General features: G+C 43.7%; 1 protein-coding gene across 2 annotated transcripts in view; it reads left to right on the top strand.

Annotated features, from left to right (window-relative positions):
- The window catches only part of SEMA5A (semaphorin 5A), a 519,394-nt gene that overhangs the window by 346,548 nt on the left and 155,770 nt on the right, over nucleotides 1-17,076 (top strand). For both annotated transcript variants that reach the window (XM_033178781.1, XM_033178782.1), the window contains exons 10-11: nucleotides 3,263-3,398; nucleotides 9,998-10,202. In XM_033178781.1, coding sequence (XP_033034672.1) covers nucleotides 3,263-3,398; nucleotides 9,998-10,202 — 341 coding nt within the window. The remainder of the gene's footprint in view (nucleotides 1-3,262; nucleotides 3,399-9,997; nucleotides 10,203-17,076) is intronic.

Below are 17,076 nucleotides of genomic sequence, written 5' to 3'. Positions count from 1 at the left end.
CTTCACACATACCCTTTACTCCCCATGACCATATTTGTTTTCGTAAATCTGGTCTTCAACCCAGAGGTTATTTCTTCTCTTTGATAAGTTTCTTTTAAAAAATCAATCTACAGCTTCTGAAGTTGATTTTCTTTCCAAAACCTTGTTTAAAAACTAGTGTAGGTCGCACAAGATAAGTGTGCATTTGCTCAGTTGACATCAGTTTTATGCACAAGGAGAGTCCGGTTTACTTAGCTCCTCATTCCCCTGGCTCTGGACAAAACAAAACAAAACACCAATTTCAGAAGTTATAAAAGTACCATGCCTGAAACATTCCAAGATGGTATATGGTCAATTTAGATAGTTGCAAAAATAAGTTTCAGACTATTCTGGACTATTTGTTTAGTGTTGCAAATTCCCATCATGTCAGAAGTCACCCAATGTACAGAATCTGTATTTTTAGAGATAAAGCATCACACCTCCCCTTTCTCCTTGGAATACTAATTTGTGTTAGGTCTTGGGAATGCATTTCCAATATGCCCATTTCACATTTCACAATATTTTCCACCTCCTTTTCGTGTCTCAGACAACGTTTGCTTCAAATGGAAAGAAAATGAGGATCAGAGATATGATGAATTAGAAAGCTGTCTAATACTGGGCTGAGCTTCAGGGCTTAGAATACTGCTTTGCCTCTGTACATTCATCAAGGTTTCTCAGCTCTAAAGGAACAGGGAAAAGATAACCGTTCTGACTCCTTCTGTCCCTAGCACGACTGTGTAGTTTTCTCAATCACTTGAGTATGGGTTGGCCTGAAGGAAATGGTGTGCTGCTACAGTGGAGTCTCTAAAGATTTGGCTTTTTTCCTAGATATCTAAAAATGGTGCTCACCATTATAGTTGTTTATAGTGTAGAGATTGTAGTAAAGTATTACTATGTATAGATACGGATATACAGATAGTAAAGTTGCTGTGGGGGGTAGGTTTTTTTATTGCTCTTCTAAATTTTTACCTTGATTGCTGATAGAAGCCAGGTTGGAACAGGTGGCTGCAGGTATGTCATCCAAGTGAGCTTGTTCATACTGATTCCAGCTTTAAGCCAACTCATTCTCAAGGTCATGATCTAGACCTGGCCTGTCCTCGCCTGCCCACAGGTCTGAAGACCCTGTAGAAGTGAGTGAATAATTACTTCCTGTAGACAATCCCATCCTAGGAAGAGGGGGCAGGGCAGAGGGAGGAGCACAGTGGAGTCACACTGGCTCACCCTTTGCCCCCAGAGCACAGCAAGTGAAAGGGTAGAGAGGCAGGCATGGGGTCTACTATAGCAATTGTGCTCACCAGGGGATGGCACAGGGGACAGGAGGAAGTGTTCCCACAACACTATTAAAGGATGCTGACACTGGCAACTACTGGGACATCCAGGGGAGTCTCTGGGTGACACCAGAGCCCAGGTCAGCCCATTCAGTCCTGGTGGTTGTAGTGAACAGAGAAACATATGCCAGCAGGAAGAAGATTAGGTTCTTCCTTTCCCTGGAAGCCGCCTGGCAATCTGGGGCTCCATGCAAAGCAGGTACAAATCCTGCTTCATTTCTCTGAAGCCTATGACTTGGGCTAAGCAACCTCTCTGTGCTACTGTTTTCTGATCTGTAAGTCAGGGTCTTCCCAGGATCTGTAGGTTCTCTGTGAGAAATTAGATGATCCCTATCAAGTGCTTAGCAGGGGGCTCAAGGAGATACAGTTATTATTCATAATATCCTCGCTTTGCCTGCCTCTGCACCTGGCCCAAGGGACGTCTGGATGGGATGTCCTGTGTCTAGCCATTCTTACCCCAGCATACTTGTTTTCTTTTCCTTATTAAAGTCTACTCACGTGTTCAAAGGCCAGTGTCTTCCCTGTCCTTATGTTTTAACTTCTCCCATTCTCTCTAGGGATAATGAAGAAAAAAAAAAAATAGCAAACTGAACAAACCCATAGCTGGTGTTCACTCCTTTGCTTTCCAGCACCGGGTCCTGTATGCATCATGCTGGGCCTTGTCCTTGGTGCTGGACTTCTGGAGAAAATGCAGAAGGCGCTCAATATCCTCAAGGCCCTACCTTTCCATAAGGATGTGTTTACTGTCTGCTCTGCTGAAGTAGAATCCTGATCCTGTTTACTTCACCCAGAGATATTGCAAAGGATTGGAAATCCTGACATTTGGAGCCAGCCTGGGGTTCAAGTCCAATTTCCTCATTTAGTAGCTGGCTGACACTGGGGAAGGGTCTTGTCCTCACTGTGCCTGGTTTTCCTTACCTGCGAATTTCCTTCACCTTATGAGGATTAAATGAATGGGAATTAGTAAAATCCTTGGAATAGTGCCTAGCTCCTATTCAGTATTTATCAAATCAAACAAATATAAGGTAGGTATTTCAGTTTTGGAATTTGTTTGACCTTTCCTTTGATGCAGGAAAAAAAAAATGGATGAGAAGTGCATGTAGTATTGTCTCAGAGCAAGAGAAAATATATGTAAGCTTTCTCCTTTTATCTCCACTTCCCCTTCGAGAACCCAGACTGAGTTCAAAATGTGAATTTACTTAACCAAACAATGTTGCTGTTTCCATACTTAGTCAGAGGGCACTGACCTTCTGAGGGCTCCCATTTATGACTTACTTTCAGAGCCTGAATTCTAAATTATGACTTCAGGATTTCATATGTCAGTGCTATGTCAGATTTTTCTCTTTGACCCTTTGAATTTAAAATCTATTTTAAATTAAAAGAAAATATGAAGAGTCAGACAGTCACTTTTCATAAAATACTTTGAGTTTTTTTTTAAAGGATGACAAGACAAATATCTAGGTTAAAATACACACACACACACACACACACACAACAGCTTGCCCTGCTGCTGGGCAAAGTGACCAGCTAGGTCAGGAAGGGAACTGCTTGAGGCTGATGAAAGATGCCATCTGCTGGAGAAGAAAGTCTTTTTCTTCCAGAATTTGAAAGGTGAAGCAGGTAGCTCTTCAGAATCCCTCTGGCCTCTGTTGCAGCTGAGTGAATTAATCCTGGCTGACAGAATTACGAGTGTGGTAAATGCTAACTAGCCTGGCTTCTAGACCAAGATGTTTGTTCCTCCACAGGGGAGTCCCGTTCACACTCTGACTTCATCTTTTTGGGATGTTTAAGAGACTGTGGCCTTGAGACCTCTGGAAGCTGTTCCAGGTCACAGCTGCTGCCTACTCCAGAGGGGAGGTCGGCAGGTGCTGCTGAGCTCTCTGATTGCCTTCTCCTCTCTCTCCCTCGGCTCCCAGGAACAGCATCGCGGCCTCAGCTGTGTGCATCTTCAACCTGAGCGCCATCGCACAGGCCTTCGCTGGGCCCTTCAAGTACCAAGAGAACTCGCGCTCGGCCTGGCTACCGTATCCGAACCCAAACCCCAACTTCCAGGTAATTTTCGGGGGGCAAAGGGGCACTGTCGACATCCGCCATGAAGAATGCAGAAGCCTTGCGTAGACAGGCAAAAGTAATTTAAACCGCGGTGCATGCACCATGCAGCTGTCTCCCTGGCCCCTCACGGACAGCCCCACACTCTGCTGGCTAATGTCAATAGACCGAGGCCTTTTGTGAACTGTGGCGCCTGGACCCAAAAAGGGCCTTTTGTCAGCTGTGATGCCTGAGACTGGGCGGAGAAAGGCCAGCATTCTGCAGCAGGTTAGGAATCCAGGCTTCAATTAGTACTAATGATGCTGGGCAATGTGTCCTCAGAATCTCTGATCCCTAATGAATGACATTCTAATGAATGGGGTTCAGGGCACAGAGAGTGGAGACACACAAACAGGATTAGAGCACTAATTGGCAAATGTGGCGGGATTCCCTGTTGGGAAGGACAGAATGTGATGCAGGCAGCTGAGGAAAGAAAAGGAGGTGGAGGCCCTTCATCTGTTATCACAAAACTGTAGGAGGTTCAAGCTTCCAAGGCTTTGTGAGGCATCCATCTCCCGGTGTTCAGAAGAAGCTGGGACCTAAAGAGATGAAGCAATTTACTCATGTTTGGTGAGCTGGCAGGTGTATTAGTCAGCTTGGACTGCTGTAACAAAACACCGCTGACTGGGTTAGCTTAAAAAAGACACATGTATTTTCTTACAGTTTTAGAAACGAGACCTTCAAGACAAAAGCATGAACAAGGTCATTTTCAGGTGTGGGCTCTCTCTTCCTGGCTTACAGGTGGACATCTTGCTGTGTTCTCATATGGTGGAGAGAGAGACACCTTTGGGGTGTCTCTTCCTGTTTTGCAAGGGCACCAGCTCCACTGGGCCAGGGCCCCACCCTTATAACCTCGCTTACCCTCATTTACTACCATTAAGAACCCATCTGCATATACAGCCACACTGGAGAGTAGGAATTTGGGTTGTTTATAGACATTGGGTCCATAGCAGCAGGCTTCCCTGGACGGCCTTCTGACAGCTTTCTTAAGATCATCATCATCATCATTATCATGGCTGTCATTTTTAGCACCAGCAAGTCCTAGACCCTGTGCTAGATGCTTCAGATAGATCAGCTTACACACTGGCGGCAGTGCTGTGGTGGGTAATGCCTTCTCCATGTGCAGAGTAGGACACTGGGCCTGGGGCAGATCACCTGGCCAGGGCCACACAGCTGATTAGTAGCCAAGGGAGGATCCCAACCTCATCCTCAGATGCAAAATCTTAGCCCATTCCAACTAAATGACCATTAGTTACTATTACTAATCAGTGGTAGAAGTGGGTCCTGTATCTGGAATTCCCACAACTGGGAGTATGGAAAGGTTCAATGATTTTACACTTTACTTTGATTTTTGCAAGGACCATTCAATTATGGTGGTTTTGAAGGAGTTTTGTGTTTGTTGTTGTCTTTAAGTTTTTGAAGGAGCATGGGATGAAAAATAGGATGGCTGGCTTACATGTCATCTTGCCGTGTGCTGCTTTCCTTGAGCAAATTCTGTGCATTTTTATCACACATCTATCTATTATGCATCTTTATTGCATATTTCCATCAAAAAAAGGGGAGAGGGATAAAAATGCATGCATATAGTTTAGGAGTAAATTTTGATAACTGATTAATGTGCATTGTTTGCTGCATAAAATATTTGATAAATACAACTCCTAGGGGCTGGACACAGAGGCTCACGCCTGTAATCACAGTGCTTTGTGAGGCCAAGGCAGGAGGATCTCCTGAGGCCAGGATTTCGAGCTACGCCTAGGTAACAGAGTGAGACCCTATCTCTACAAAAATAATAATACAAAAATTAACCAGGCCTAGGGGCACACACCTATAGTCCTAGCTATCTGGGAATCTGAGGTGGAGGATTGCTTGAGCCCAGGAGTTCAATCAGTGAGCTATAATCCATCCATTGCACTCCAGTCTGGGGGACAGAGCAAGACCCTGTCTCTAAAAATATAAAAACGAATCATTTATTTGGTGCTTTCTACGTATCACATGTTGTATAAATGCATATTTTGTCTCATTTTCTCCTCTTATGTACAGGAAATACTCCTTTTAAGAAAGTCCTTTGTATAATAAAATCCTGAAGGTTAAATAATTAATAATGCTTACTGTATTTATAATGTATTTTCAATACACTGATGTTTGTATTGCAAAAGTCTTTATTGTGAACAGCCTGGCTTAGTAAACTTCATAGAGCCTTACCACCTCCAGGCAGTGGATAACTTGTAGCCCGTTCATCTGGATGCATTTCCAGCACAGAGCAAATCTCATTTCCTAAAGCCAGGAGTGCCTGGTTTTATAATGCCAGTGTCACACTGAAGGGCTTACTCTCATTAAGGGATGGAAGCCAGTCCATGTAGCATAATGAATGAGGCATGCAGAAATTGGCACAGATGATGGTGGTTCTTTGTATAACTCCTAGTACAAGTATGTAGCAAGTGGTTTCTTTATGTTTACTCTATTTGATAACCACACTGGCAAAGTATCCTCACTGACATTCATGAAACCATCCAGACTGGCACAGAGTGAGAATTCAATTTGAACTAAGGATCCCTCCCCAGACATGTATAAGAGGCCTTATGTTTGCAATAACCAACAATGAAAAGTGCTTAGATTTTTAAAATTCTTGTTTTTCCTACTGACGTTTAGAAGTCTGTGCAGTACTTACATACTAGAAGTAGCTAATTAATCAGAGAAGCAGAACGTAGATTTGGATTCAGGAAGAAGACTGGGTTAGGAGAGATGGTGCATGATATTTCAACATTTAATATAGAAATCTCAAAACAGTAAGAAAACAACAAAAAGTATAATTTTTCTCAGACAAAATGTATAAACCACTCTAGGTGGTGCTTCAGAGCCGCACCCTCTTAGAGGCTGCAGTCCTCAAAGTCATCCAGACCCTGACCCTCAGTAAGACACGTGACAATCACTGATGTAAAATGTCACCCAGGTCCAGTGGCACAGCTGAGCTGTGACAGACTCCAGAATTTCCTGTGCAACTTTGATTAGTGTCACTCAGAAAGGATGGAGTTGAAATGGACAAATAGACCCTCAAATGTAGTTAAGTGGATGAGGAGGCAGTTGTTGGAGGAGCAAGTGCAGGGATCTGACCCTGTCCATTAGGACCCTTCTATACGTAAAGCAGGTTTTTGTTTTGTATTGTTTTTGAGACAGAGTCTTGCTCTGTTGCCCAGGCTGGAGTGCAGTGGTGCGATCTCAACTCACTGCAACCTCCACCTCCTGGGTTCAAACAGTTCTCTGCCTCAGCCTCCCAAGTAGCTGGGATTACAGGTGCCCGCCACCACACCCCGCAAATTTTTGTATTTTTAGTACAGACAGGGTTTCACCATCTTGACCAGGCTGGCGTTGAATTCCTGACCTTCTGATCCACTTGTCTCGGCCTCTCAAAGTGCCGGGATTACAGATGGGAGCCGCCACCCCCTGGCCCGCCCAGCATGTTTGCATCAAGATGCAAGGGAGTGAGTGCACGAAGGGGCTGATTAAACTGGGCACTCCTGCAGGAGGTTAGGTGATTGTGGGCTTGACCACCATGTGCTAATGTGCTAGAACAAGAATGGATTTGTTGTCCTAGAAACAAGTAAATAAACAGAAGTGCAAATATTTATTATCATTTTAAAAAATAGTAGAATTACTGACAAATTACTTGAAGAGAGGTTGGCATGAAAACTGGTTGTGGATTGTAGGGCACATGAGAGCTTGGCTGTGCTTTTACTATTTTTATTGTTTTCTTCTTGCATGGTGAACCCAGGACGTCACACCGTGCCGCACACAGACACAATGCGAGTTCAGCATAAAAGGCAAGGCTTGAAAATTTTCAGGTATTAGAGAGCTCGGTGGGTTGCTTACAATCCAATACATAGGTTCTATAACTCTGAATACTCTTCCAACTATTTGAAATAGAAGCACTGGGTGGAGTATTCATTCTAGCCAGCAAAAAGAAACCAAGAAGCAGCAGAGTATACCTCAAAACCAATTATTGGCAATGCTGGCAGTCACAAATAAGATTGATACAGGCGACATATACGTAAAGATGACAAGGCATGGTGAGTGATCCTGCCTCACCCCTGCCACTGAGAACTCCCTGTTAGGTCTCCAATTTCTCTGAGTTCCTTAAGAACAGCAAGAGATTCTCATTTTTATATTATGCCTCCTGGTTTGCATGCTACCAATTTTTTTTTTTAAACACTGTACTTACAAAACATGACCTGCGTGCGAACTTCACCCAGAAGGTAGGCAGCTCATTGCCACCGTACTTTAGATATCACCACTGATTTCAGGAATGTAAACCATCACCCATAACGTCATGCTCAGAACTGGCACTCACCTGTGTAGACCTTAGATCAAGCCTAGTAAAGCTCTTTTTCATTTTGCAAAACATGTGTTGACAGGTAAGGACATGTCCCTGACCTCCAAACGTTACTGTTCAATACTGTAATTATATAAGACTTCCTAGCACATCCCCTCACCCCCCAATGACAACTGCTCTCCTATTCACTCAGTGTTTCCTTCCCTTCTTTGTTTATACACTCATTTCCCTCTGGTCACTGAAACTCAACAGACCATAGAATTGCTGTCCTGCTCCAAGACCAATGCATTTACCATTCACCATTCACCATGAGTTTGAATGGCTTCTCTTTAGTGCCAGGCACATTGTCTTGTTCTTTGGCATTTATAAGGACTTTCAGTTAATTTACAAATGCTTTCCATGGATCATCTCAGCTGGTCTCACAGTAGCCCTGAGAAATGAGCAGAGTAATTATTTTCCTAGCCACTGGACAGACAGGTAAAGAGACAGACACTGAGAGGCGAGACCTCACCGCAGACCATGTGGCAAGAGAGTTACCACTCACCTGATTCCGTGTGGCTTGAGAGTTATGAAGCCAGAGTAGCACTCGGGTCACAGCAGGGCGGAGCCCCTCACCTAAACTCACACAGTCTTTGCCTGTGGAACACGGGGTGTCCCTGCAAGGGTGTGATACTAAATTAAGCCTTGGACTGGATGCATGAAATCCATTTAACTCTCAGATTCTCTTTGTCAACAACCATCCTATCATTTTATGGCATATGGAGCATTTCATCAAATGCTGTAAAAATATTGTCAAGTTGGGCGCAGTGGCTCAAGCCTGTAATCCCAGCACTTTGGGAGGCCGAGACGGGCGGATCACGAGGTCAGGAGATCGAGACCATCCTGGCTAATACAGTGAAACCCCGTCTCTACTAAAAAAATACAAAAAACTAGCCGGGCGCAGTGGCGGGCGCCTGTAGTCCCAGCTACTCCGGAGGCTGAGGCAGGAGAACAGCGTGAACCCGGGAGGCGGAGCTTGCAGTGAGCTGAGATCCAGCCACTGCACTCCAGCCTGGGCGACAGAGCGAGACTCCGTCTCAAAAAAAAAAAAAAGTCTACTTTTAAAAAAGCAATTTCCATCTTACACATTTGTACCTCTTACCTGTTATAAAACCTCGTATTAGACATGACATGTTATAAACAGTAGCTTCAGGTGGCATGGGCCTGGAAATTCTTTTCCATCAAACTTACTTATGTGAAGTTCTACTGGGATCAGTCACCATTTGTACCAGGAATTAAAGTTTATGAAAGACATGAGAAAGGTTGGTAGCAGTTTTCTGATTCTGAACTTGGCTCTAATAAAGCCGTGTTTTCCTTTCTATCCCTCTTTTTGCCTCATCCTTGGCAGAAACAGTCTTATGTGACACCTGCCAGCCTCCCACAACACAGCTCTGAGTTTATTTCCCCGCATTGTACACGGCTGATTTTCCCCTTGTATCTCCCCAGATTCATCTCCATGATGCTTGTTCTATCTGAAATATCTTTCCTTCCTTCTTCCTTCTTTATTCCTTTCTACTCTCTTCTCCCCACTCCTCTCCTTTCCTTCCTCATTTCCCTTCCCTCCTCATTTCCCATTCTTCTTATAAATTTGTCACATTCTTTTCCATATTCCTGGACTCTAAACGTTTTTAAATAATTTCTTCTAATTTGAAATCCAAGCTCAAAGCAATAAGGTGAGCACAGTATTTTTGTAGCCCATGTGAACGCTGTTCTGTTTTACAGATTAGAATGACCTAATGCTATCACCTTGAAATCTGTGTCTTGCTTACAGACCCCCTGCTACAGTAGAAAAACTGATACATCTATATGAGAGTCTTGATTGTTGCATTTTCAATTTGCTGCCTGATTTATTAGACAGATATAATAGTATGTGTTTAGCCACGCAGCTTTCAAGTGACTCGACAGAAAAGGAGGAGTTTCTATGCATCTACTGTTTAAAGTTAGCAATCACTCCCACTTTAATTTTTTTTTTAACTTCTGATCAGTTCATTTATGAGGATGTTGGGAGACTCCCAAGATATGAGTTCAAATCTAACATGAAAAGGATGCTAAGGATAGGGGCTGCAGGAAGAATGGAGAAGCAGACGTGTTTGCATATTTCAATCATGGATTGTGGCTTGATTTCCAAGTGACTCTCCAGCCAGCTGTGGGTGTCCAGGCTGCTGGCTCTAGTAACCCGGCCTGTCTTCCCTTGCAGTGTGGCACCGTGGACCAGGGCCTGTACGTGAACCTGACCGAGAGAAATCTGCAGGATGCCCAGAAGTTCATTCTGATGCATGAGGTGGTGCAACCGGTGACCACAGTGCCCTCCTTCATGGAGGACAATAGCCGCTTTTCCCACGTGGCCGTCGACGTGGTGCAGGGCAGAGAAGCACTCGTCCACATCATCTATTTGGCCACAGGTAGGAGCTCTGCCCTCCTCTGAGGGGTTTTCTACCATCTTCTGATTTTGTGTTTTAGATTTGGATTCTAAACATGCAATTTCAATTTCAAGCTTTACGTCTGCTATCTCTTTCTGCAACCAGCAAAACCCGTGATGCTCACTTATCTTCCTCAGCCTCTGTGCCTCTCGTTGAAAATCTCAATTTATTTTCACTACATTGGTCATAACTTTAATTGGAAAGACAATGGCTTGTTTCTTTGCTATTATTCCTCACATATTCATAAAATAAGTCTTTTCTTGGCAAGACCATTTGAATTTGGATAATTTAAGACAAAGGTATGCTTTGTTGGAAGACATTGCTGGATGAAATATTATCTTGGGATTGTCATGGTGATTTCTCATTTGTTCAAAAACAGTGCCTTCAGCAAAATATTTGTGTGGATGGTGGTGCATGGCACTGTTCAAAGAATATGTTTTGGGGCATAAATAATGGAACATTTACAGCAAATATAGGCAGCGATACTTTCAAATTACAAATAACAATTAGATCTCTTCAGTTTCCAAAGAAACTAGAGTGTAGAAAGCATGTTCCATGTCAGTTTATTACACAGACAGCTCTGAGTGTGTGAGGCCAACCTTAGGGACCTGGCTCAGCTCTGTGGACTTGTCCCTCTCTTTCCTGCCTTCAGGTCCCCAGATAGAGACATCTCACGGTGGAGTCTGCCCTCCCCATTCTTTGTCCAGTGTTCTGTATAATTGTCCTTTCTCATGGAGCACAATTACTGTTTTGGTTGCTGACAATAATATATATTTTTGTTGAAAGAACTTCTCAATTCCAAATTACATATTTACCACATATTTACCAGTTAGTTGTTTTTTTGTTTTTGTTTTTTTTGTTTTGTTTTTTCCATGAAGTTGCTACTATGTACTGAACCTTTACTATTTATGGAGTTCATCTGAAGCACTGGGAAGTAAACTGGTGAACACACAGGCATCACCTGCCCTGCTGGACCTTACGTTCTAGTGGGGACAGCAGATACTAAACAGACCAGTCAGTAAGACTCCAGGGAGGTGATGGCCAGCAGACACAGCAGACACGCAGAGAGGGCTGTGGCCCCGGGTACCCAGCAAGCTCCTGCATTTGCTAGTCAGCATTGATCGCTGCTAGGAAGTGATGATGAAGCTGAGCAGGGACTGAGCAGGTGGGGCCAGCCCTGCACCCATAAGGGAAACAATCAATGAGCCAGATGTGGGACTGGCCGGTGGCAGGCAATGCCACTGAGTGGTCAGGTAAGGTAAGGACAGATGTGACCACTGGGTGGGCAGATGGAAGCCACAGCTACCTCTCGGGGCCAGTTTGTGGGAAGAGGAGGAAGTGGAGAGGAGGAGGAGCACTGGCTGAAGTCAGATGGAACCAGCTGCTTAGGGCATCTCTTTTAGAAACTTTTCAGGGAAGGGAAGTGGAGGATTGATGAGTTATCTGGAGGGGATGGGAGGAAAAGGAAAGGATTTCGTTGATTTTCGTTTAAGAGAAAAGAAGGAATTACCATTGCACTGTCTTCTTGTTTATGAGATGGCGGACAGGATTGTTTCTGGAATGAAATATTTATAGAAATCTCAAAAAATAGATCTGGGCACAGTGGCTCATACCTGTAATTCCAGCACTTTGGGAGGCCAAAGCAGAAGGATCATTTTAGGCTAGAAGTTTGAGACCCACATGGGCAACATAGTGGCACTGCACATCTACAAACATTTTTAAAATTAGGCAGGTATGGTGGTGCACCCAGCTACTCTGGAGGCTGATTTGGGAGGATTGCTTGAGCCTAGGAATTTGAGGCTGCAGTGAGCTAGGATTGCACTATTGTACTCCAGCCTGGGCAGCAGAGTAAGATGCTGTCTCAAAAAGGGTGGAAAAAGATGGAGGCTCAAGACCTTCAACAAAGAGGCAGCCTGAGCTGAGCTTCCTTCTCTGCATCCCTGTCCTGTCACTTCAGTCTACAGAAAAGCAGATGGACTAGAAGGCATCCCAGCAGGAGCAAAAGGGCATGTGCCACAAAGTTACTTTGCTTGGAAAAAAAGGAAGAGCAATGTAAATAAACTACCCAGAGTTGAAATGATGAAAGAGACAAAATGAGATGAAAAGGAAGTTCACAGAGATGAGGGAATAAATAGAAGTTCAAAATGATGCTCTATTCTATAAGAGTAATAATTAAACTAGAAACTTCATGGAAACAAAAACACACCTAAAGCTTAGACAGAGAGTAAATGTTTTCAGTGATTAAGGTGGAACATGTAGAAATAAAAGATAAGGTTTTAAATATGAAGGACCCACAAGACCGTAGAACACACAGAGTGATTGGTGTCTTTGAACCAAAGAACCCTGTCTGTGGAGCTAAAAACTTGTGCCCAAAGACACTATTGAAGAAAATTACCCTGAAATAAAGGAAGAATTGAGTCTGCAAATTTCAAAACACACTGTATTTGCGCAATATTAATTCAGAATAAATGAACACTAGCCATGTAAGTTTTTGAATTTCAAGAATACAGAAACATTTAGGTATTGAGGAGGAAAAAAAAGTAACCAAAAATGAAAAAAAGTCACATGCTCTCAGGATAGTCTGCAGCTGTATAAACCTGTGAAACATGGTTATACAAAATTCTGAGAAAAAGAAAATGTGAATTGAGCATATTATACTCACCCAAGAATAGGAAAAAGGCACTCTCAAAAATGAAAATCTCAAGGAATAGAAAACCAAAAATCTCTTTTACAAACACAAAATAAGACTAATTAGGGGCTAAATTCAGCCAAATGATGTGAGAAGGTTTGAGAAAGAAAGGAAAACCAAATAGGGAAATCCTCAATACCAGATTTCAAGTAAAACAATATATGCACACGTTAGAGGAAAATAAATGCGACTCAAGAATGTTATTCTAGGGTAATCTTTCCATCAAAAATAAAGGTACATGGAAAATTTAGGGATAATGTATCTGTGATTCCTACTTCAAAAACAGAAAACCTTGGCTGCTAGCCGAAGAAGTAAATCAGAACAAAAGCCTCAGGAAAGACATTGTGGAAAGAGGGTGAGCGAGGTGTTGGGGACTCATTTTACTACCTGAGGAAGAAGCAATAAGGTGTCACCTGAACTAAGACTCTGGGTGCAGTGGAGCATAAGGAGCTCAGATAACAAAAGGACTGCTGATTGGTCAGGTCATGAGTTCAACAGCAAGTTCTTTCAGCCTTACTTGACCCTGAACCCTCAGCCATATGCTCTGCTTCAGCTACCACCATGGCTGACAGATTCCTGCGCAGGACCAGGAGGTTCTTCCAGGTGATGCTGAGGAGCTGGTGGTCAGGCATCTGTGGCGCTCTTGCTACACCTGGGCTTGGATGAGATCCCACTCTTCTGGGAGTAGGATATGGCTTCTCAAGCAGGTGCTGGAGGAGCTGGTAGCTGCAGCCCAGAAGGGCAGGAGGATGAACTCTCCGTGAAGCAAGCCTCACCCAGAGGGATGTGGGATATGAGCAAAATGCAACTGGTGAATTCCCCTTCCATTTTCACCTCCAGGTGACTGTCCAAGGGCAGGCTCCTCATGTAGCCAAGCAGATGTCCCTTTCTGTTTCATCATAAAGGAAGAGCACCTTGGTAACAAATCATGTAGCATCACTCCCTGCTCTTTCCTGCTCCATATTCCTTTCCCTCACCACACAGCCCTGGGATTGCACCGCCAATAATGCATTAGCACCGAATCCTTGAATCCTTCGCTCTGTTTTCTAGGCAACCACAGTAAGGGATCCAACAATGCCTGGAGTTCATTCAACCCTGTAGAGTTTCAGGGCTACAGATGCAGGCAGGGATAGCTAATATATGCCTTCTAGCTGTGTTTAAAATTTCAGATTTTAATCTAAGCAGAATTATAATTACTGAAAGTTCTGTAAAGAAAAGAAGTTACGTGATATGAGGCATGTTTTCAAAGATTACTGTCTATAAATCCTGGAGAATGAATCAGAGGGTAACAAAAAGGGTAGAAGGGGGGTAAAATTTGGGTTAAAATTTCTTTCTATACTGACAGTACTGTATTGCTACAGGATCTGCCACTGTATAAAAATAAGCAGGCATTCTAGATGTCATTGCATTGTAATTGAGTGAGGGAGAATAGGCCGGGGTCAAGGCTATTGCAGTCACCAAGGTGGCCTAGGAGGAGGTGAGCATGGCAGGCTCAGCCTGAAGACAGGCAGGTGTCACCCTCAAGGAAGCAAACATTACTTCTTAGGGGGACAAACAATCTTATTTTTGCTCAAATAGACATGCACTATACAAGCAAATATACAGTACAGAATATCTGTAGTAAAATTTCATGGGTGAGGGGACAATCAGGAAAAACATGTGAGAAGTCTTCTTGTAGGAGTGATAATGGAACACCTATCAGTTTGAGAAATGCTGCTGTTGGTTAATTTCTTGAAGAGAAACTGACAGACACAGCAGGTGTTTTGGAGGAGTGGGAGAATGGGTGCAATTAAGAATGACTCCTGGCCAGGCGCGGTGGCTCACGCCTGTAATCCCAGCACTTTGGGAGGCTGAGGCGGACGGATCACGAGATCAGGAGATCGAGCCATCCTGGCTAATACGGTGAAACCCCGTCTCTACCAAAAAATACAAAAAATTAGCCTGGCATGGTGGTGGGCGCCTGTAGTCCCAGCTACTCGGGAGGCTGAGGCAGGAGAATGGCGTGAACCCAGGAGGTGGAGCTTGCAGTGAGCGGAGCTCCAGCCACTGCACTCCAGCCTGGGCAACAGAGCGAGACTCTGTCTCAAAAAATAAAATAAAATAAATAAAAGAAAAAAAGAAAAGAATGACTCCTGATGTTTTTGGTTTGGACAGTTGATACTCCTGGTGTCCTTTCCTGAAAAGAAGACACTGGAGTTTTTGTGCCAAAATTCACTGGAGAGGGTTCAGCAATGGACAAGATAGACAGACACCCTGATCTCAGGAAGCATATATTTTGGAGGGGGGCAGAAGCAATAAAACAAGCAGTTACATTAAATATTAAATAGGAAAAAATGAAACAGGAAGATGGGATGGGGGAGGCAGGGCTTTCAGTGTTAAGAAGAAACGTGCAATGTGAGGAGAGAAACAGGTCCATTAAAGTTGGAAGTTGTGCTGTTTTTCATGAGAAGTTGGGTGGAGAGAGATTGGGGCGAGTTGAGGAAATCTATACACATCTAGACAACTTCTTAATAGATGGGTGACTCTAAGGCTGGGAGTGAGGTGGGGCAGGGGGTTGGGGGAGACAGCAGAATGGAGGACCACGGGGGATTGGTACGGGCACTTTACCTGTGGGTGTCAGCAGCCAGTTTTGCACCTGTCACGGGGAAATGCATCTGTAAATGTTTCTAATCTCCCCTCTCCATCTCCACGTGCTCACTATCGCATCCCTTCCGGACCTCAGAGCAGTGTTTCTATCAATCCCATCCCCAATCTTCCGAGATGCAGACGTAGAACCTGGGCTGAGAGGCCAAGCGGAAGGAGAGGACTTGGCTGAGGGGCTGAAAATAAAGCACCAAAGGGAACCAAGAGAGGGTGTGAGCTGGGAAAGGAGGCGTGACTGTGTGTGTGTGTTTGATGCGGTGCTGGGGGTCTGCCAATTGAGAAAAACCAGCCACCGGACAAGTGAGAAAGGCAACAACAGAAGAGTTTCTAAGGGCAACACCTGAAATCCATGCCATTTAGTGCTTTTGAAAGGTATTGATACCAGGTAAAGATGGAATTCCACCTGTAAGGACTTTGGAGTTTTGGCACGTGCAATTTTGACTGTTTTCAGTACAGGTTAGATCCTGTGAACCTATGAATCTGGCTTTTAAAAGTTTACTACTGCCAATGGACATCATCTCACTGAGGAGGAAGAATGAGGGAGTAAGAAAGAGGGGTCCCCAAGTGGGAGAGGTTCTGAGGTGCACAAGGGGTAGAGGCAGGGGTCCGAATAACCTCAGGAAAAAAGAAGAGATGCCCTGATGTACCTGGGGGCCCGGGACTCACACCTGTCACCTTCACTTAGCTTTGCCCTGAGCACCAGGGAGGAAGTGTAACCAGGGACCTCCCCGTTCCCGCTCTTCCCTTCCAAACTCGTTTTAAGTACAGAAGAGTGCTTTTTTATGGTTGCTTTCTACGAATCATTTTTAAAGTCAGGAGATCAATATGACTTCCCAAATGAACTTGTAGAAAAGACAAAGAAACAATGTTCTATATACTCTAGAAGTTTCTTCTGCAAGAGTGACAGTGGCCAACTAACTCGGCAAATGGGGAAATTCTGTTTCTAACTTTCTTAACTCCCTTCATTTTTTTTTTTTTCTAGCATCTAATGTCCAAGGCTTTCAAGTCCCTATCTAAAAAAAGTAAAGCGAGGCTGAGTGAGGAACAGACCTTGACATTCCCTTTGAACAACATACATAAGACTTTAGAGACCCCAAGGATATCCGTCTGGGTACCAAAAATTAAGTTAATACATTTATGGTTGCCACTACTCCTAAGAATTATCTCACTCAGTGTTTCTAAGCAATTTGCAACTATCTAAGTGTCAGGAACAGGTATTAACTTGTGAAAAATTATGTTGGAATTTTTTTTTTTTTAACATTCACTCCAAATTCAGTCCTTCTCACCAGAAATTATAAATCCAAACCGAGTCTGGACTTGCATTACGTGTGCTTCTTTATGTAAGGGGCTCCCATCAACTGAAGGGGGTACATTGTAGAGTCTGAGTGCTTATTTGGTAAAATTTAATGCATTTTTAATTTATTGATGGAATAATTACTGCAAGTAATAGCAACTCAGTTGCCTGGTGGCATGGGTTAAACCGTGTTCCCAAAGAAGGTATGTTGAAATTCGTAACCCTTCAGT

The sequence above is a fragment of the Trachypithecus francoisi genome, unplaced genomic scaffold (genome assembly GCF_009764315.1).
Source record: "Trachypithecus francoisi isolate TF-2019V2 unplaced genomic scaffold, Tfra_2.0 Lachesis_group2, whole genome shotgun sequence".
Classification (NCBI taxonomy): Eukaryota; Metazoa; Chordata; class Mammalia; order Primates; family Cercopithecidae; genus Trachypithecus; species Trachypithecus francoisi.
Note: the sequence above shows the minus strand (reverse complement) of the source record. Positions and strands in the feature narration are given on the sequence as shown.